Here is a 20,661-nt window from a genome sequence, read left to right as displayed (position 1 = left end):
TTTTGACATGAGTAGAATGTGTGCTTTTATTTAAAATGCATCTCTGGGTTATTTGTGAGGCATAGGAATTCGTTCATTTTTCTTTTCAAAATATACCAGTCTGGCCCCCCACAAGGTCTGAGGGACAGTGGACCAGCCCCCTGCTGGACAAGTTTGCTGACCCCTGTTCTAGAGCTCAGCCCTGGCAGGAAAAGAACAAGGCCAATGGATGTCAATAATGGCTTCTGGCTTTTAGAACACCCCTTTGGATTTTAGTGAGAGTGTAGCTTGCTAGACCATCCACCAAGTGGAAGAAGCAGTCCGAATCTCGTTACTGGTTGTTTTATTTTTATTTTAAATATTTTTGTTGCGTTTTCAAAATTACACATACATACGCATATATCTTCTTCAATTCCTGTTAAGTATATATACTATATTCTTACATACATACATTGAATTTTCCCTTTCAAAATACTATGGCAAAGAACATTTCCCACCATCAAATTCTTTTTCTCAAAATTGACTCCAAAGCTGCCCGGGGCACATATTTATTTTGAAGGGTGGTGGGTGGCTGAGAGGGGTATAAATGAACAGGTAAGACACAGAAGGGTCTGAGTGCAAATTCTGGTACAAATGGAGTGTACTAGGAAGCACCCATTGGAACTTCTGGTTTCGGGAGGCTGTGTAGGAAGGAATCAAGGAAAGCTACTCGAGAGCAATTTTAAAGATCCTCAGCAAAGCCTTGGGCCAAATAATCAATGGCAGAGAAAGCTTTGGTTGCATTCACACCAAACACTTTAAGCACTAGGATACCACTTTAAGCCTGTCTGGCTTTCCCCAAGGAATTATGGGAGCTGTAGTTTGTTAAAGGTTTTGATGGGAAGCCCCTCCCAGAGCATTTCCCAGGGTTGTTCAACAATCAATCCATTTTCCCAGGGAACTCTGGGAACTGTAGTTCTGTAAGGGGTGGCACTGTGGGTTAAACCATAGAGCCTAGGACTTGCCGAGATGAGCGCCACAACCCCAGAGACGGTCACAACTGGACCTAACGGTCAGGGGTCCCTTTACCTTTTTAACAGCCCTCATCACCTTTAATGAACTACAGTTCCCAGAATTCTTAGGGAGGAGCCATGACTGCTTAACATGGTACCATAGTGTTTCAAAGGTAAGGTGTGAATTTGCTCTAATTTGTGCTCTTCCAGGATAGGGAATTATGAGCCTAATTTAAACCATTCTGTCGTTCTTACATTTTTGCAGGGATTCTTAAATTTCTGTTTTATGACATGCATAAAAAAAGGAGAGTTATGGCAACGGATTAAAATTAAGAGACAAAAACCGAAACCATAAAACAGGCACATAGAATGAGCACATTTGCACGTGGGTTAAAACAACGAAGTCCAGCTAAAGAATATGACCTTATTTGATCATCAAGTCCGGTTTCAGATTTGCCAGGGTCACGGCGCAAAGGTGGGTTGTCTTGAAAATGATGGCCCCCGTTTTGTATATGTAATAAAGGAATGCTAAATCATAGGTAGGAACATAGCTGTCAACCGTCCCTTATTTGGCGGGGAACTCCCTTATCCCAGTGCCGTGTCCTGCTGCTGTCCCTTATTGATGATGTCCCTTAAATTTCCCGGGTTTCAAAGGAAGCAGCTCCTCTCCCTCCCTCCCTCCCTGCCGGCCAGGGAGGAGGGAGGCTCCAACTGTGTTGCTTGGCTGCGTTGCTCACCCAATAAGGAGTCTCAGAACGACTGGGGGGTGGAGCTTGCATGCCTTGTGCCGATCAAATCAGCCGCCTTGCCTGGGGACTCGCCTTTGCTCAGCGCTTCCCAGCGGAGAGGTGACGGTGGTTTTCTTTGCTGCATCCCCTTTGCTGGGTTGCTGCGCTGTGGGAACCACCGCTTGAGGCTTCGTTGGGCTGCTGGCTGGGCTTTCTGCCTTTGGCTCGGAGGGGCTCAGAAGTTGAACATACCTGTGCCCGGAAAATCCCTTATTTTGGCTGCTGATCCCTTGTTTTCAAGGCTGCTGGTCCCTTATTTTCAAATCTATATAAGTTGACAGCTATGGGTAGGAAGTGTTTGGGGTTTCCCGTCCCTGTCGAAATCTCAAATGGGGCGCAATCGTCATTATTACAGCTGTCCCCCGGGGTGAGCGGTGCCAAGCACACAGTGTGAGATTTCGGGCTGTTTCGCATGTGCTGCATTTGCTATGGCATCGCTCTGTCTTCTGAGCTGTGAGAAGCATCCAGGATTCCTCCTGACCCCTTTCCTGCATGTGTCAAACCACAGAGGCCTTTCCGAAAACAGCAACCAAACGCGAAGCCCCGACTCTCACGCTGGGTTATCACTTCCCTTTCCTGACTACAGATTCAGGCGTGAGTTTCCAGCACGCCACTGAATCGCCAGGCTTCATTTAGCCATCGGGTGCCATAAAGGCACACGGCAAGAGTGCCTCTGAGCATGTCCACAGCCAGCACTCGGTCTTTCCAGGACGAGGGGAGCTGGCAAAATGTCAGGCCCACACATTTGGAAACGATTTGTATTTTGCTACTTAAAGGATGTCTAAATTAACCACCGCGGGAAACTCGCACCTAGGCCAAAGCTGCCTCTCCAGTTCTGGAAAACAGCCCTCTCTAGATTATGTTATTAAGCGTGAGGATTATTATTGCTAATGGCATGTTATTAAACTGCTAATTGCCGCCGTCTTCGTCTGCGGCGCTTACATAACGGGGGCACCGAGTTCACCTTGAGAACGTGATTTCGGCCCAGGCTCTCCCACGCTGACGCATCGTGCAATCAGATCATATTAGTCGGTGTGGTTTTCTTAATCAGGAAATACAAAAGAGAAAGAACCTAGTGCCCTTTCCATGCCACGGGCAACGCTCTCTGCACTTACTGGAACCCGTGCCAAAGGCTCCATCTGGCTAACATGCAAATCACCCATGGGGGAGAAGCTTGCCCCATATGCAGAGTTACTAGCGAGTAGACACAGCTGCCTCTAGCTGCACCTTCCTTTATATATGAGTGCACCTTCCTTTATATGAGTGCAATACCGTGGGAAGAGGGAGGAGGAATCAGGACCTGCACAGCCTCACTGAGGGATGGAGGTCCATTTCCAGAGTTAAAAGCGGTTTGAGTTCTTCTGCATGCAAGAACATTGCTTCCCTCTCCTCCACCACCTTACCAGGGGACCTGTGCTGCAAATGGCTGCAAATATAGGCAGTAAGACAGCAGGTGAAGCACGCTTGCTGTGGCAAGAGTCAAATACAGGGGTCAGCAACCTTTTTCAGCTGTGGGCTGGTCCACCGTCCCTCAGACCATGTGGGGGGCCAGACTATATTTTTTTTGGGGGGGTGAACAAATTCCTACGCCCCACAAATAACCCAGAGATGCATGTTAAATAAAAGGACACATTCTACTCATGTAAAAACACGCTGATTCCTGGACAGTTGGCGGGCCGGATTTAGGTGATTGTGCCGCATCTGGCCCCTGGGCCTTAGGTTGCCTAAAGGTAAAGGACCCCTGACCATTAGGTCCAGTCGTGGCCGGCTCTGGGGTTGCGGCGCTCATCTCGCTTTATTGGCCGAGGGAGCCAGCATACAGCTTCCGGCTCATGTGGCCAGCAGGACTAAGCCGCTTCTGGCGAACCAGAGCAGCGCATGGAAACGCCGTTTACCTTCCCGCCGGAGATTTATCCTATTTATCCTATTTATCTACTTGCACTTTGACATGCTTTCAAACTGCTAGGTTGGCAGGAGCAGGGACCGAGCAACGGGAGCTCACCCCGTTGCGGGGATTCAAAACATCTGATCAGCAAGTCCTAGGCTCTGTGGTTTAACCCACAGTGCCACCTGCGTCCCATTCCTGGACAGTTGGAGGGCTGGATTTAGAAGGCAACTGGGCCACATCCAGCCCCGGGCCTTAGGTTGCCTACCCCTGGTCTAATATCTATGAATCTAAGATGAACTCTGCTGGTTCAGAGCAAACCTGCAGTCTGAGACAGGCTGACCTGGAAGGAAAAGGCCCCATTTATATACCCTCCAACATTTCTCTGATGAAAATGGGGGTGTCCTAATAATAATAATAATAATAATAATAATAATAATAATAATACCACACCCATCTGACTGGGTCGCCCCAGCCACTCTGGGTGGCTTCCAACAGATATAAAAATATAAATATAACATGAAACATGTGTTATAAGAATTTAAGGTGTCAAATATATGAATTAAATATTCATAAATTTACAAGGCAAACACATACATAAGTATGTAAACCACAGGAGAACAATCCTGAAACCATTTGGACTCTCCCAAATTGACCTCAAATGTTTCTCTGCAAGGAGGAAGGAAACGGGGAAAGCCTTCCCATTGTCTCTTGCTCACAAATCCTGTCTTAAGCGCGTATTTGTCCCCCCCCCCCCCCCCAGATCTGGTGATGAACAGCGGTATATAAATTTAATAAGTAAATAAATAAATGGCTTTTAAATTGTTGTTGTTTAGTTGTTTAGTCGTGTCCAACTCTTCGTGACCCCCTGGACCAGAGCACGCCAGGCACTTCTGTCTTCCACTGCCTCCCGCAGTTTGGTCAGACTCATGCTGGCAGCTTCGAGAACACTGTCCAGCCATCTTGTCCTCTGTTGTCCCCTTCTCCTTGTGCCTTCCATCTTTCCCAGCATCAGGGTCTTTTCCAGGAAGTCTTCTCTTCTCATGAGGTGGCCAAAGTCTTGGAGCCTCAGTTTCAGGATCTGTCCTTCCAGTGAGCACTCAGGGCTGATTTCCTTCAGAATGGAGAGGTTTGATCTTCTTGCAGTCCATGGGACTCTCAAGAGTCTCCTCCAGCACCAGAATTCAAAAGCATCCATTCTTCGGCGATCAGCCTTCTTGATGGTCCAGCTCTCACTTCCATACATCACTACTGGGAAAACCAGAGCTTTAACTATACGGACCTTTGTTGGCAAGGGCTTTTAAATAGGATTAGACCAATTAACAGAGGATGAAAGCGCTATTGATGGCCGCTAACCGTGATCTCACTGGATTGTGAACGACAGAGAAAAATATCTCCATGCAAACTTAAAAGAGATTTCTCTCCAGGCTTCGCACTGTGAGAGCTTGTCCCCAGACTAAATAACTGGAAGAAATAAACACATAACCCACCCTACAGAATGGGAGCTCAGCCTTGCAGAAAAGCAGCTGATTTACGAGCCGCTTTTCTGGGAACTGAATATCCGAAAAGGAGCGTGTGTTATTGATGCTCAAAAGAAACCAAAGAAATTGTATTATTCCAAGTGCCTCCAGCTGCAGGTTCCCTGCTGGCGATGGGAGGAGTGTTAAGGAGACTTATGTGTGAGGAAAAGGAGAATCTCCTCCGAACCTCTCGCAAGATGCAAAGGAAGATCATTGAGAACACAAAGACACACAAAGTCTCACACACACACACACACACACACACACACACGAAAGACAGCCAGCTCAGCACTGCCCCCTTCAGGTCAAGAGGGTACAGCAGCCTGTTTCTGGGTCAACCGGGACGGTGTGTCAGGTTCACTTCCCAGAATCCTTCGGGGCGATCAAGCCTCTTTTATTTCCCAGAATCCTTCAGGACTTGCTCAGTCAGAGACTAGGACTGAACTTTGCACGGGATATAAAAGGAATGCGTGGCCTCCTTCTCCTGTTAATCATAAACCAGACAATATTCGTACACGTTGAGACTATTAAGGTCCCGGTGATGGATATCAAGAAGATAAGCCGATGCTGAACGAACCGTACGCTTTGAAGGTTAAACTTGTACGTGCAGCACAACACAAGTGTGCATTGCACAAGGGCGTTGCTGCATTTGCACGGGGCTCACTTACAAAACGTATCACTGCACGTAAGACGCAGACCCTCCAAGTGTCCCTATTTTCCAGGGACAGTCCTGGATTCACAGAAAAACCACCCTGGTTTCTGATTTCATCCTGGAACCTGCTTTTTCTTAGAGCATCCCTATTGTCATCGGAGAAATGTTGGAGGGTATGGAGTTATACGATTCCTCGAGCCAAGGAAATAAGTAACTATACGAACTTTAGAAGACATCTGAAGGCAGCCCTGTAGAGGGAAGGTTTTTTTTTTTTAAAAAAAAGATAGCTTAATGTTTGATTATCTGTTTTATATACAGTGGTACCTCGGGTTAAGTACTTAATTCGTTCCAGAGGTCCGTTCTTAACCTGAAACTGTTCTTAACCTGAAGCACTACTAATGGGGCCTCCTGCTGCCACTGCACAATTTCTGTTCTCATCCTGAAGCAAAGTTCTTAACCGGAGGTACTATTTCTGAGTTAGCGGAGTCTGTAACCGGAAGCGTATGTAACCTGAAGTGTATGTATCCCAAGGTACCACTGTATGCTGAAAGCTACCCAGAGTGGCGGACACGGGTGGCGCTGCGGGTTGAACCATAGAGCCTAGGACTTGCCGATCAGAAGATTGGCGGTTCAAATCCCCACAACGGGGTGAGCTCCTGTTGCTCAGTCCCTGTTCCTGCCAACCTAGCAGTTCGAAAGCAAGTCAAAGTGCAAGTAGATAAATAGGTACCACTCCAGCGGGAAGGTAAACGGCATTTCCGTGCGCTGCTCTGGTTCGCCAGAAGCGGCTTAGTCATGCTGGCCACATGACCTGGAAGCTGCATGCCGGCTCCCTCGGCCAGTAAAGCGAGATGAGCGCCGCAACCCCAGAGTCGGCCACGACTGGACCTAACGGTCAGGGGTCCCTTTACCTTTACCTTCACCTATTATTAGCAGATTGTTAAGGTCCTCCGTGGGGTATACCAGAAAGGTCCTAGGGCTTTAAAAGCCCTCCTGAACAGCCGCCTTTTTAACGACAGCGGTGGATCCCAAACAGCCCCAGAGTGGACTGACAGCAGGCTTTAATCTAGGCAGGCCCCTTTGCCCCCGTGCCAACTTGGCCGGCGATCTCGGAAGCTGCGTTTGGCACCGTTTCGGGGACGAGCCGTCGGAAAGCCCAAACCGGGCTCTTTTCCCAGCTTGCTGACACAGCTCTGGCCCTGTGGCTTGGCAGGAGGTGCCTTTTTCCAATAGCTCACAGGCGCTTTTGGCTCGCGGGCCCAACCCGCTCGGAAAGGGGAGGCCAGGAAGCAGCCTGAAGAGGTGCAGCCGAGCCGTTTGGGGACAGGCTGTTCCCTTGCGGTTTCCTCTGCAACCCGCTGCCAGAGACGGGTGTTGGTGGTGCAGAAGGGTGTGAGGTGGGTGGGTGGAGGAATGAGACATCACTGCAACCAGGGGGAAGGACCCAGGAGACGGCTGGCAGGCTGGACAATTTTGTCTCTTAGCAGCAAGAGGCTTTCCTTCTTGAAAAAAATATATAGAGAGAGAAAGGATCGTCCAGTTGTGATGCAACAGCTGCTTTTCCGGCCACAGCTCCTGGGACTGAACGTCCCTTCTTGCTCTGCCTGCCTGCCTGGAAAAAAACTATTGCAAAACCTTCCTCCTGGGGAACTCGAAGATGGACTGGGTGGGGCAGTGAGAGCAGAGAACAGCAGAAAAGACTGCACCCTCGTTTTTGCACCAAGCAGTTGGTCCCTTACCTTTCCCGCCCCGGCCTGGCCACAGTGATCCATGCAACGGTCACCTCCAGGCTTGACTACTGTAATTCGCTCTACGCGGGGCTGCCCTTGAAGCTGGCCCAGAAACTCCAGCGGGTGCAGAATGCCGTGGCAAGGCTCCTTACAGGGTCTCTGCCATGGGAGCATATTCACCCAGTGCTTTTCCAGCTGCACTGGCTCCCGGTGGAGTACAGGGTCAGGTTTAAGGTGCTGGTTTTGACCTTTAAAGCCCTTCACGGCCTTGTACTTATGGGACCGCCTCTCCTGGTATGCCCCGCGGAGGACCTTAAGGTCCATAAATAGCAACGCCCTAGAGGTCCCTACGGAAGCCAGATGAGCCTCAACCAGAGCAGGGCCTTTTCAACACTGGCTCCAGCCTGATGGAACGCTCTGTCTCATGAGACCAGGGCCCTGCAGGATCTGATTTCTTTTCCCAGAGCCTGTAAGACAGAGTTGTTCCGCCTGGCCTTTGACTTGGAATCAACTTGATCCCCTCCCCCTCTTTCCTTTTTCCTTTCTCCTCCTCTGATGGAACTCCTATTTGGGGACTTCCCTGGCTTTTTTCTGGCCTACGTAGGACCAGTCTGGAAAGTTAGCCTTGGTGAAGAACTGACATTTTCATCCCCCAAAACCTTTTTGATTTGCGTTTCCATTGAAATGAAGCTGTATTTTAATGTTTTAATGTTGTATTTTAATCTTGTTTTTAAGTTGTATTTCAATCAATTTGTTTTTATATCGGGTGTTAGCCACCCTGTGCCTGGTCTTGGTTGGGGAGGACGGGGTATACTGTATTTTTCACCCTATAGGACGCAGTTTTTCCCCTCCAAAAATGAAGGGGAAATGTGTGTGTATCCTATGGGGTGAATGCAGGCTTCAGGAAGCTGTCCGCAAGCCTTGCAAGCCTGGCGGGAGTATAGGGTGAAAAATACGGTAAATAGAATTTATTATTATTCTCCCCATGGCCAAATACCTCTAAGAGCTTACAAGTTCGGATAGACTGCTTCTGGACCTGGAGGTTCCATGAGAACCTAAAGAAGTTGAGTTACAGATAGGTAGCCGTGTTGGTCTGCCATAGTCAAAACAAAAAATTCCTTCCAGTAGCACCTTAAAGACCAACTAAGTTCTAGGTATGAGCTTTCGTGTGCATGCACACTTCTTCAGATACTGAAGAAGTGTGCATGCACACGTATCTGAAGAAGTGTGCATGCACACGAAAGCTCATACCTAGAACTTAGTTGGTCTTTAAGGTGCTACTGGAAGGAATTTTTTGTTTTGACTAAAGAAGTTGAGGTTTGGGAACAGAAAGGTGACCTTGATGTGTAATAAGGGATGTGGGGCTTAGAACTCGCCTTCCCACCTCTCCCCTTGGCCAAATACCTCAAAGAACAGGCACAGGCAAACTCAGCCCTCCAGATGTTTTGGGACCACAACTCCCCACCCTGGCTAACAGGACCAGTGGTCAGGAATGATGGGAATTGTAGTCTGGAGGGCCGGGTTTGCCCATGCCTGTCAAAGAACCTACAAGTTCAGATAGACTGCCTCTGGACCTGTAGGTTCCATAAGGACATAAGAGCCTTCTAGATCAGGCCAGTGGCCCACTGAGTCCTGCATCCTGCATTCTCACAGTGGCCAAGCGCCCCTAAGAACCTCGGGATCTAGATAGACTGCCTCAGGACCTGGAGGTTCCATAAGAAGAGACTTGCTGCCAGATCAGGCCAGTGACCCATCTAAGGCCAGTGACCATGGCCAATTGGCTGGCCTGGGAAACCCGCAAGCAGGATTCGAACACAGGAGCCCTCTCCCGCCCTGCAACTTCCAGCAACTGGCATTCAGAACCATTGCTGCATCAGGCTGTGTAGACAGAGCACAGCTATTGTGGGCTGCATCAATAGGAGTATAGCATCTAGATCAAGGGAAGTAATAGTGCCACTGTATTCTGCTCTGGTCAGACCTCACCTGGAGTACTGTGTCCAGTTCTGGGCACCACAGTTCAAGAAGGACACTGACAAACTGGAACGTGTCCAGAGGAGGGCAACCAAAATGGTCAAAGGCCTGGAAACAATGCCTTATGAGGAACGGCTAAGGGAGCTGGGCATGTTTAGCCTGGAGAAGAGGAGGTTAAGGGGTGATATGATAGCCATGTTCAAATATATAAAAGGATGTCACATAGAGGAGGGAGAAAGGTTGTTTTCTGCTGCTCCAGAGAAGCGGACACGGAGCAATGGATCCAAACTACAAGAAAGAAGATTCCACCTAAACATTAGGAAGAACTTCCTGACAGTAAGAGCTGTTTGACAGTGGAATTGGCTGCCAAGGAGTGTGGTGGAGTCTCCTTCTTTGGAGGTCTTTAAGCAGAGGCTTGACAACCATATGTCAGGAGTGCTCTGATGGTGTTTCCTGCTTGGCAGGGGGTTGGATTCGATGGCCCTTGGGGTCTCTTCCAACTCTATGATTCTATGATTCTATGCTGTTGCAGCTTCCAGGAGCCGCAGGTGAGGTCTGAGTGCAGGGTGGGGACCAAAAGTGAACAAACTACCCCAGGAGGAGGCAGACATGGTCCCCACCAGATATACTCTTCTCCCCTAACACCCAGTACACCACATATACCCCGGTCTGGCCCAGTGTTGTGATGATCTTTCATTCTAAACCAGGGATGCGGATCCCACAGCCCTCCAAACGTGGCGACTCCAACACCCACTAGCCAAGGTCAGTATGGCGATTGCGCAGGGATCATGGCAGATGTAGTTTATTTACTGCATTCCTAGCCCAACCTAACCCCCAAGGAGCACAACGCAGCACCCGTGGTTCTTCTCCCTGTCTCCCATGTAATCCCCACAACTCTTGTTTGTTCATTTTCCACCTCTCCATTTTGATTCTCTGGCCCCGTATCTGCACAAACTTATTGTCCCAAAATACAGACGTGCTGTTACACATGCAGGACTGGATGTTTAGCCATCTGTGGTACTCGAGGGTCGATTCCAAAAGATCCCGCCTGAGAAACGTCTTTGCCCCTGTGGAGACGGTAGCACCGAAACAGCGGCACGTGTCCTCCTGTCTTGCGCTCTCTACAAAGACCTGAGATCATCTACAAAGATCATCACCCCAGTCGTACTAAGCATCCCAGGGCGCTCAGCCACTGCCACAATCTCCTTTCTTCTATCAGATCAAAATGAGCAGATAACAGCAAAGGTCGCTGGGTTCATAGCGGGGGCAATCAGAATAAGGGCCACTAACTGACGGCTGATTCATTAAATTGTGCTCTTATATCAAATTTCCTTTTCTGCGTATACTGTAATGTTTTACTGTTGCTATGGTCATTGGCTAATGCGAATAAGGTTTTATCTGTCCCTATAACCCTGTGAGGTAGGTCAGGCTGAGAGGCAGCGATTGTCCAGGGTCATAGCTTCATGGCCAAGTGGAGATTTGAACCCCCGTCTCCCAGGTCCTAGCCCAACGCTCTAACCACTATGCCACGCTGGTTCTCATCGAGAAACTGGCTCTCAGCCTTGTTGAGAAATGCCTAGAGTTCCACGGGTTCCCCTGCTCTGATCTAAACGAAAGCAACTGAGCTGGGAATTAAGAGAAGCAAAATGAACACTTTTATTATTATTATTAGGAGCAAAATGGATTGGGGAAATAAATCACAAAGGAATCCTTTGCTGCTGTACAAAGTAACAGAACTGCCTTGCCTTGGTCACCAAGACCGGCAGCGTGGAAGAGAACGAAGCTCTTTGAAAAGGTTAATGGGTTGGATCCGGACCTAGTCTTACTTAGAGTAGGCCCACCGAAATCAATGGAATGTAAGCTGATCCTGGCAAGCTTACTCCTTTTCTGCCAGTGGGGCTGCAAAGCAGGACAGCTAGCGCAGAAGAGTGAACTCAGAAGGAAGTCCCACTGAAACCAGCAGGAATGACGCCCAGGTAAACCTGTGAAGGACTGCAGCCTGAAGTCTGGACCCAACTCCAATGCCTTTTTTTTATCCTGATAATCATAAAAGGACACACACTAGAAAACAAAAGACAGTAACTGAGAAAGTCTTCCCCAACAGGGGACAGGCCAGGTGGTAAAATCTCCTTTTTCCACAAAAACAGGGAGCAAAACCAACGAGAAATGGAAAAGAACACGCTCCCCCAGGGCAGAAAAAAATAAAATGGTGAGCAGAGAGAATGCAGCAATGAAAACCCAACAAGATTGCAGTCCCTCCCGGATTCATGGTGTGAGGTGTGTGAAGAGACATGCTTGCAGGGTCTCTTCTGCGAGAAATAACTTAATCCTGCCAAGGGCACCCAATTATGGACAGCAGGGTAGAGACAGGTTGAACTAAGACTACTGGGTCAGATTTCTCCTTTTGTATTCGTTAGGAAAGGAAAATCCCCAGGCGGAGGGCCTGCACAGGGTTCCAGGATGTCTCCTTTGCAGAATTATGCATTTGATCAATCTACAAACTTACACACACATTCGCACAGGCCCGTCTTCCAGAAAAAAGTCAAGGTGCGAGATTTAAAGGAGGAAATCAAAAGGGACCCACAGATCCTTTCTGGGAGGGAGGTTTCTTTGTGGAGAGGACACCGCAATGGCAGGCGGAAAGGTTTGCCTAAGGAACCTGCAGAACTGTGGGGGGGGGGTTAGGCTTGCAGATTTGCTCCTTATGGGTGGTCCTCAAGCATCTCTCTCCCGAAAGAAAGAAAAAAGAGCAAAAATATTGACTGGCCAGCTCCAAAAAAAGACCCGCAGATTCCGAGGCCCTGCAGATCAGGAGAATTTTAATTTGTCGTACTTCCACAGCGTCCTTTTCTGACAAGAGAACTGTTTGTAAGCGAAAAGGTTTCTGTGCATCTGAGTTGAGCTCCGGGCGTTTCGGTTAGAAGTTGTGGAAACCAACACGGACCCAGATGGAGAAAGGTTCTGTCGGGAACCTGAACAGCACAGAGGACTCAGGTGAAGACCTGGGCAGACTGGGAGGACTTTGCAAAGGAAGGAAGGAATCCGAAGAGGTAGGACAAGGAGGCTCCCTGCTCCTTGTCTGTCTGTGTTGACAGGACTGCCTCCTTCTGGTCATGCGGGGAACTGACTCTGACCCAGCGGTTCAAACCAAAATGTCCGGCAGGAACAGCTTGCAAGCGGCCCTAAAGGACGCCCTGGGAGGGGGCCTTTCCCGTGATCTTGTTGGAGCACTCCAGGAGAGCGTTGTGGATGTCTTTGGCGCAAGAGATCTGGGACTTGATCATGCTGAGGTACTGGGTGTAGGGCAGGCTCTCCGCCTGGACTGCGTCTGGCTTGGTGGCTGTCGGCACGAGGGTCGGGGAGTGCTTGGCGCTGTCAAAGCTCTGGGAGAGGCACTCGTAGGCCAGGCGCTGAGGAAGGGGAGAAAGATCGGAAGGAGAGAGAGTTAGGAACTTGGCCTCGCCGGGTTGGGCTGGGTATTCCAGCATCCTTTCTCCCCGAAACTGTGACCCAAGCAATAAAGCTTTTCCCTTGATGCTAGTCCCTGGCACTTGCTACCAGTGGTAGAGGACCCATTTAGTACTCAAGGATAATAGCAGCTGATCGGTCTCTCTGTCTAACCAGGGACCCGGGGGCTTCATTTAGACTGTGAGCAAAAGGTCTGGGGGAAAGCTGGGCTTTTAAGTTTTCAAAAAATGGAGAAGAGCATCACACTCCTGGGCAGCTATCTCAGATGGCGTCAAATACCCCACAGGAATATCGGTGTGGCTGCAGGAGCAGGGAGACATTTCCCCGCTTATGGTGGGAATGCCGCCCCCCCCCCCGACATTTTGGAAGAAATATATACAGTCATACCTCGGGACACTTCAGGTTGTGTTTTTTCAGGTTACGGACACGCCGAAACCCATCGGAATGGGCTACTTCCGAGTTTTGGCAGTTGCACTTTGCGCAGAAGCACTGAATCGCAACCCGCTCGTGCACAGACACGGCACTGCAGGTTGCGAACGTGCCTCCCGCACGGATCACGTTCACAACCTGAGTGTCCACTGTAAACACATTCCCCATTCAAGCCTCCCCACAACTTTCCCTTTTGAATCAGAGAGTTTTAGCGTTAGGAGGACCCCCAAATGCCATCTAGTCCAACCCCCTGGAATGCAATTAAATTTGCGGGGCAATCAAACAGCAGCTTTCCAACCTAATAAACTTCTTAACATAGCTACAACGAGTCTCGCTTTGGCCCAGAAATGGAAAGCACTACAGGACTTAAAACCTTGCGTTGCGGTAAAAGAATATGTAGACTCTGGCCTGCTGCAGTGAAAGCAACTCGCACATTGTGCGTTTCTAAGGGTATGGAGACCCCAGAACACTCTTACGTCACTTATGGGATCTTATTTCCTATGTGCCCAATGCAGATATGCAAAACTCTCCTGAGCCTTCATGACGTTTCTTGCTCCTCTTATTTTTGCTCGTTTTATCTGCTGTCTATTTGAAGAACACAACCTCTGTACGGCTCCTCTGTTTTGTAACCTCAATTGTGGGGTTTATTTGCACCTCTGAATTTACATCAGTACAGAACTGCACAAAATAAATAAACCCAAGTCACAACCTGCAGCACCAAGCAGAGATGGATTCAGTCTCCCATCCCGGAGCCAAATCCAGACTTCCGGGCTACAACACCAAAGCCGGATTTTTGCGCCCCACTCCCAACCCTGCTGCTTCTTTGCCTGACGAAAGAGATCTGGAGGACTTGGAAAGCCTGCTCGCTATTTTCCGGCACTGGGGTTGCTCCTAATGACGACGCTGCCCAGCTGTGAATTTGGGATTTAATTTCTTACTGCCTGGCCTTTGCTTTGTACGTGCCTGTTTTGTTTGTCTTCCAGTGCTCCCGAGCGCATGAACTTGCGGCGGTGAATCTCGCCAATTAATGATGTGCCGTACAAAAGAAAAAGGAGGGAGTGTTTCATAAGGTCTGATCCTGCTGCCAATATGGGACATTCTTGGGACACTCACCAGGCATAACTCCAGCTGGTCACACAAGGCGTAGAATTCCTCGAGGCTCTTGTCCACTCTCTGCACGGGTCCGTCGTTGCTTTTCCTGGAAGGAGAGGAAAGCCGATCTTTGATTTGCATTTAGGGGAGAGGGTGAGGGGAGGAAGAAGCAGGGCAAGGGGGTAGGGACAAAAACTCACTGTCCGCTGTCGATGTTGGTGTTCTGGATGAAGTTCTGGGCAGCCACTTTCATCAAGCTCTGCAAACGGAAGAGGCAGAAGAGTACAGTACATCAGCTTACAAATCGGGATAGACAGCTGTGGCAGGAAGAGGGCACATCTACCAAAGACCCACACGCACACCCCTCTGGAGCCTGGCCAGGTGTGCAAATATCATCGTACCATACGCTGGTGATTTCTTAAAACGGTGCAAAGTTTTGGTTTTAGCATGAAGCAAACTAGCACGTTTTCGAGACAGAACGCCTGATCTGGGCTTGAAAGGGCAGTATGCCTGGCAACTTCTCAGCGGCTCTGTGACGCTGGGAAACAAGATGGTTAGATAACCAAACCACTAATTGGGAATGAATTAAGGCTGTGGGCCTTGCCAACTGCTCAGTGGCTCTGTGACAGCAGCCTGAGAGGGTGTTTATTGGAACAAAGAGTGGCTATTTTGGCTGGACCCCCAACACCCAGCGTGGCCAATGGCATGGGTGGATGGGAGCAACATCTGGAGGGCCACAGGTTCTCACCAGCACCACTGGACTCCCAGGTAGGGTCTGACAAGAGCAGAACAGAGTGTGTTGACATTATTATTATTATTATTATTATTATTATTATTATTATTATTATTTCTGTATACTGCCCTTCATCCATAGATCTCAGGGCAGTTCACAACATTAAAATACAATAGGACACCCATTAATCTGAACCTTTTATTGAGGGTGAAAGAGGAGAGCGCAAAATATGGTCTGAAGCTCAACATCAAAAAAACGAAGATCGTGGCCACTGGGGCCCATCACCTCCTGGCAAAAGAAGAAATGGAGGCAGTGAGAGATTTTACTTTCTTGGCCTCCATGATCACTGCAGATGGTGACAGCAGTCACGAAATTAAAAGACGCCTGCTTCTTGGGAGAAGAGCAATGACAAACCTAGACAGCATCTTAAAAAGCAGAGACATCACCTTGCCAACAAAGGACCGTATTGTTCAAGCTCTGGTTTTCCCAGTTGTGATGTATGGAAGTGAGTGCTGGACCATAAAGAAGGCTGATCGCCAAAGAATTGATGCTTTTGAATTATGGTGCTGGAGGAGACTCTTGAGAGTCCCATGGACTGCAAGAAGATCCAACCTCTCCATTCTGAAGGAATGCTCTGGTCCAGGGGGTCACGAAGAGTCGTACACCACTAAACGACTAAACAACTAAACAACAACAACAGGCTTCTTCTGATGCAGCCTAGAATTGCATTTCCTTTTTATCGCTGCTGCATCACAGTGTAGGTTCATGCTAAGCATGCAATCTATTAAGACCACACCCCTGCCCAATCCTTTTGGCAAGCCCCAATCCTTTCATTTGGGCACCTGCTTATTCCTTTTGGATATCTTTTTATTATATGTATGCAACAACAGCAGCATGGATGCTACTAGCCCAGAGAGGAATGGCAAACCAAGCTGTTAGACTATGCTGAAATGGCAAAACTGTCCGAAAAGCTCAGGGACCAAGAAGAGAAAAACTTCCAAGACAGAATGAGAAAAGTTTCTAATTTATTTAGGAGACCACTGTAAGCAGATGAAAATGCGAGCAGGGTTTTAATCTTGCTCGTAATGTAACAAATACTATGGACAATATGGATAGATATAAAATATAGATTACGAAATAATATGCAGTTGAAAATGTTGACACAAGGACCCATGGAGGGGATGGGGGAAGTCTCGAGATTGTACTCTGAATCTTCAGGTTACAGACGCTTCAGTTTACAGACTCTGCTAACCGAGAAATAGTGCCTCAGGTTAAGAACTTTGCTTCAGGATGAGAACAGAAATCGTGTGGCCCCATTAGCTAAAGTGGTGCTTCAGAACAGTTTCAGGTTAAGAACAGACCTCCGGAATGAATTAAGTTCTTAACCCGAGGTGCCACTGTAATCTCTTTATACGGATGTGTATTTGGTATGGTTATAAATTTATATTTGTAAAACCAAATAAAAAAGTTTTTTTTAAAAAAAGGAAATATTTTTATTATTACGCAGCTTCCTATTATGTTCCACAGAAACCGAGCCCCAGGGCACATTAAATTCTACCCCAAGGCCACAGCGAGTCAGAAATAGCTGGCTGGGAGCAAGCAGCGATTCCGAGAGCTGCGGTTTCGTTTCCAGGACCTCGCATGGGCAGGAAACGCGAGGGCAAGCTCAAAGGTATCAAAACAAAACACACACAAAACCACCCAATCCTGGAAACCTGCCTGCCAACGCCTCCGGGTCCAAGCCTTCCGTTTCTCGTTCTAGGGATATTGACACAGGGATAAAGGTGCCCTCACCCAACCCCTAGGGGCTCATCCTGCCACGCTGATTCATTTACCAGAAGCCTTGGACACGAGCCCTGGGGGCGGTGAAGCATCCATTCCCCACCACGGGACTCCTGGTTTTTTTGTTCCCCCGGCTCTCTTCGCCCCCCGCGCCACACAGACCAAAGGAGGGGAGGAAAAAAGTTACCGCTTCAGCAATTCATATATTTGGGCCAAGGACTGACGCTTCATTCTTTCGGAAAGAGTCAAGAGTCGTTTCAAAACGCGGGGATAAAAATAAAAAAGTCTGACTCGGCAAAGGGCTTTCCGGGAAAAACAAAGCAAAAAACGAAACCACACGTTTGCGAAACAGAAAGGGAAGGGAGGGCTGTGGAAGAGAGACCGGAGCAGGGGAGGCAGGAGGAGCTTGCCTCAGTTCCCAAGAGGGGAGCGATGCCTAGGGGTTAGAGCTGCGGTTTCTCTTTTTTTAAAAAAATATTTTGTATTAACCGGCCAATCAAATCAAATTAAATCACATCACATAAATTCCGAATTACAAAGCCGAATTTTAAATTTTGTTGGGGGGACCCATATTTCAAGATCTGAAGGGGGATCCTGATCATCTTCTTGCTACTGCGTTAATGTCCAAATCAGTCCAAATCAATCCAAACAGAGTTCATAATTCTATCCAGTCTTGTCTTGCTGTTTCCACATCACATCTTGTTCATATATTTTCTCTTTTTTCTTTATGATCTCTTCTGATAGTCTCCTTAAGCCGATAAACACCAATAATAATCCTGTGTGAATTTTTCCGTTCTTCCAATCCTCAAATTGGGATGGTTTCCATATATCATCACCTTCATAGATAACATCGCTCTTTCCATCATGCAAAACTGTCGCTCTTAAGTCCCTCTGAGGAGTTTCACCCACAATGTATAAACAGCTCTATTTCTCTCTTTCTCCTCCCAGACTCAAGACCTCCGACAGAACTTCCCAATATGGCGGCGGCATTTTTAACTGCATCATTCCAAAGCTCTTATACATTCCACGCTCTTCTTAAAACATGCTTTGGTTCGAAAGTTTATCTCCACACAGCCTTAAATCCACAGCTTAAGTCCTTAAAACGACATTTCTGACTCGTGAGGGGAGGGGATTCTTGTTTAATCACATAAGGAAAGAAAGGAAAGTTTTCCCCCCTCCCCCATCAGTCATTTGCCATACCGTATCTTGGCGTATCTTCTCATGTTTTATTCTTGTCTTGTTTTATCAGAGATCTCTTCTGTTAGCAGCCTTTACTCCCCCTCCTTCCTTGAAATATGTGCATTCCTTCATCCAAATTGTTTCTTTTGAAGTTCTTGCAGCTAGTGGTGCGGATCAGGGACGGCGTCCAGGAGCGCCAGAATCCCACAGGAGGGCTTTGTGCCTAGTGCCCCCATCCCCACAAATTTGGGGGTGGTATAGGGCACAGCAGGCAAGGCAGTCCCCCCCCCACCATCGGGGGGGGGGGTAGGGAGGCTAATTACTCCCATCATAGCCTCCAAATTGCCTCGTGTGGGTCGGAGAGATGTTATTGTCAGCCATCTTCCGATGCGCCCCCTAGTGGTCCCCCTAAGCAATGAAGATGACCGGCAGTGACCTTGGGCCAGTCAGTGCCCCGCTCAGGCTAGCCTAAGTTTCCACCAACGGTGTCTCCGAAAAATTTGACACATCACTTGGGAAGACAGGCAAACTAATAGCAGTGTACAGTGGTACCTCGGGTTACAGACGCTTCAGGTTACAGACTCTGCTAACCCAGAAATAGTACCTCGGGTTAAGAACTTTGCTTCAGGATGAGAACAGAAATCGTGCTCTGGCAGTGCGGCAGCAGCAGCAGCAGCAGGAAGCCCCATTAGCTAAAGTGGTGCTTCAGGTTAAGAACAGTTTCAGGTTAAGAACGGACCTCCAGAACGAATTAAGTTCTTAACCCGAGGTACCACTGTACTGGAAGAAGCAAAGATCACGAGTGTTGGAGCAATGATTCTTCAACATCAACTTCATTGGACTGGTCGTGTTGTGCGGATGCCCAATGATCATCTTCCAAAGCAACTACCATATTTTTCGCTCTATAAGACACACCAGACCACAAGACGCACCTAGTTTTTGGAGGAGGAAAACAAGAAAAAAAAAATATTCTGAATCCCAGAAGCCAGAACAGCAAGAGGGATCACTGCGCAGTGAAAGCAGCAATCCCTCTTGCTGTTCTGGCTTCTGGGATAGCTGCGCAGCCTGCATTCGCTCCAGAAGACGCACACACATTTCCCCTTACTTTTTAGGAGAGAAAAAGTGCATCTTATAGAGCAAAAAATACGGTGCTCTATTCCGAACTTAAAAATGGAAAGCGTAATGCTGGTGGTCAACAAAAGAGGTTTAAAGACTCTCTCAAGGCAAATCTAAAAAAATGTAGTATATACACCGACAAAATAAAATAAATACAGTAAAAAAAAACCACATGTTCCCGCTCTTAGGGACTAGAAACCCACCTAAGTAATAATAATAATAATAATATTTCTTTATTTATACCCCGCTCTCCCCAGCCAAGGCCAGGCTCAGAGCAGCTTACAAGCAATAATAAAAACAAGATGAATGATTACAAACTTAAAAACAAAATAAAATACAACATTAAAATAATGGAACATTAAAATATTAAAATGTAGCCTCATCGCAGGAGGAAAAGGAGAAAGGAAAAAAAGAAAGAGGGGAAGGGAATCAAGTTGATTCCAAGCCGAAGGCCAGGCAGAACAACTCTGTCTTACAGGCCCTGCGGAAAGAAATCAGATCCTGCAGCAGGGCCCTGGTCTCATGAGGCAGAGCGTTCCACCAGGCCGGGGCCAGTGTTGAAAAGGCCCTGGCTCTGGTTGAAGCTAATCTGACTTCCTTAGGGCCCAGGACCACTAGGGTGTTTCTATTTATGGACCTTGAGGCTCTCCGTGGGGCAGACCGGGAGAGGCGGTCCCGTAGGTGCGAGGGTCCTAGGCCGTGAAGGGCTTGAAAGGTCAAAAGCAGCACCTTAAATCTGACCCTGTACTCCACCGGGAGCCAGTGCAGCTGGAAAAGCACTGGGTGAATATGCTCCCATGGCGAAGACCCCGTGAGGAGCCTCGCTGCAGCATTCTGCACCCGCTGGAGTTTCTGGGCCAGCTTCAAGGGCAGCCCCGCGTAGAGCGAATTACAGTAGTCAAGCCTGGAGATGACCGTCGCATGGATCACTGGGGCCAAGTCAGGGCGGGAAAGGTAAGTCAACGCACAGACCTTAAGCCCCGCCCCCGCTTTGCCCCGCCCCTTCCCCGAACTCCGCCTCCCCGGAAACGGCCCCGCCGCCCCGCCCCTTTCTCCTGGCCCCGCCCCTCACCTGCAGGCTTTCCTTGAGCTGCGGCAGCAGGAGGCGAAAGCGCTGCACGGGGTCGAAGTCCTGCGCCTGCGCGGGAGGCTGGAGCCCGCCGGGAGCCTGGCCGACCGTTAGAGAAGCCGCTCCGGCCGCGGCCTGCGCCGAGCCGGGGTGCCCGCCTGCCGCCGCCGCGCCGCCGCCGCCCGAGGGAGGCCCCACCTGCGCCTGCAGGAGCGTCAGCTGCGCCGGCTGCGCTTGAGGCGGCTGCTGAGGCGCCGCCATCTTGACTCCCCCCTC

General features: G+C 48.8%; 1 protein-coding gene across 1 annotated transcript; it reads right to left on the bottom strand.

Annotated features, from left to right (window-relative positions):
• Nucleotides 1–11,149: 11,149 nt before the first annotated feature.
• MED29 (mediator complex subunit 29) lies at nt 11,150–20,661 on the bottom strand. The gene is made up of 4 exons (XM_081869751.1): nt 20,389–20,661; nt 14,707–14,765; nt 14,528–14,612; nt 11,150–12,927 (listed from the first exon to the last, which is right to left on the bottom strand). The coding sequence occupies exons 1-4, from the start codon at nt 20,644–20,646 to the stop codon at nt 12,700–12,702; spliced, it is 630 nt and encodes a 209-aa protein (XP_081725877.1). The 5' UTR covers nt 20,647–20,661; the 3' UTR covers nt 11,150–12,699.

Source organism: Podarcis erhardii, assembly GCF_964252035.2.
Source record: "Podarcis erhardii genome assembly, chromosome: 7".
Lineage (NCBI taxonomy): Eukaryota > Metazoa > Chordata > Lepidosauria > Squamata > Lacertidae > Podarcis > Podarcis erhardii.
This window is presented reverse-complemented; position numbering and strand designations above follow the sequence as displayed.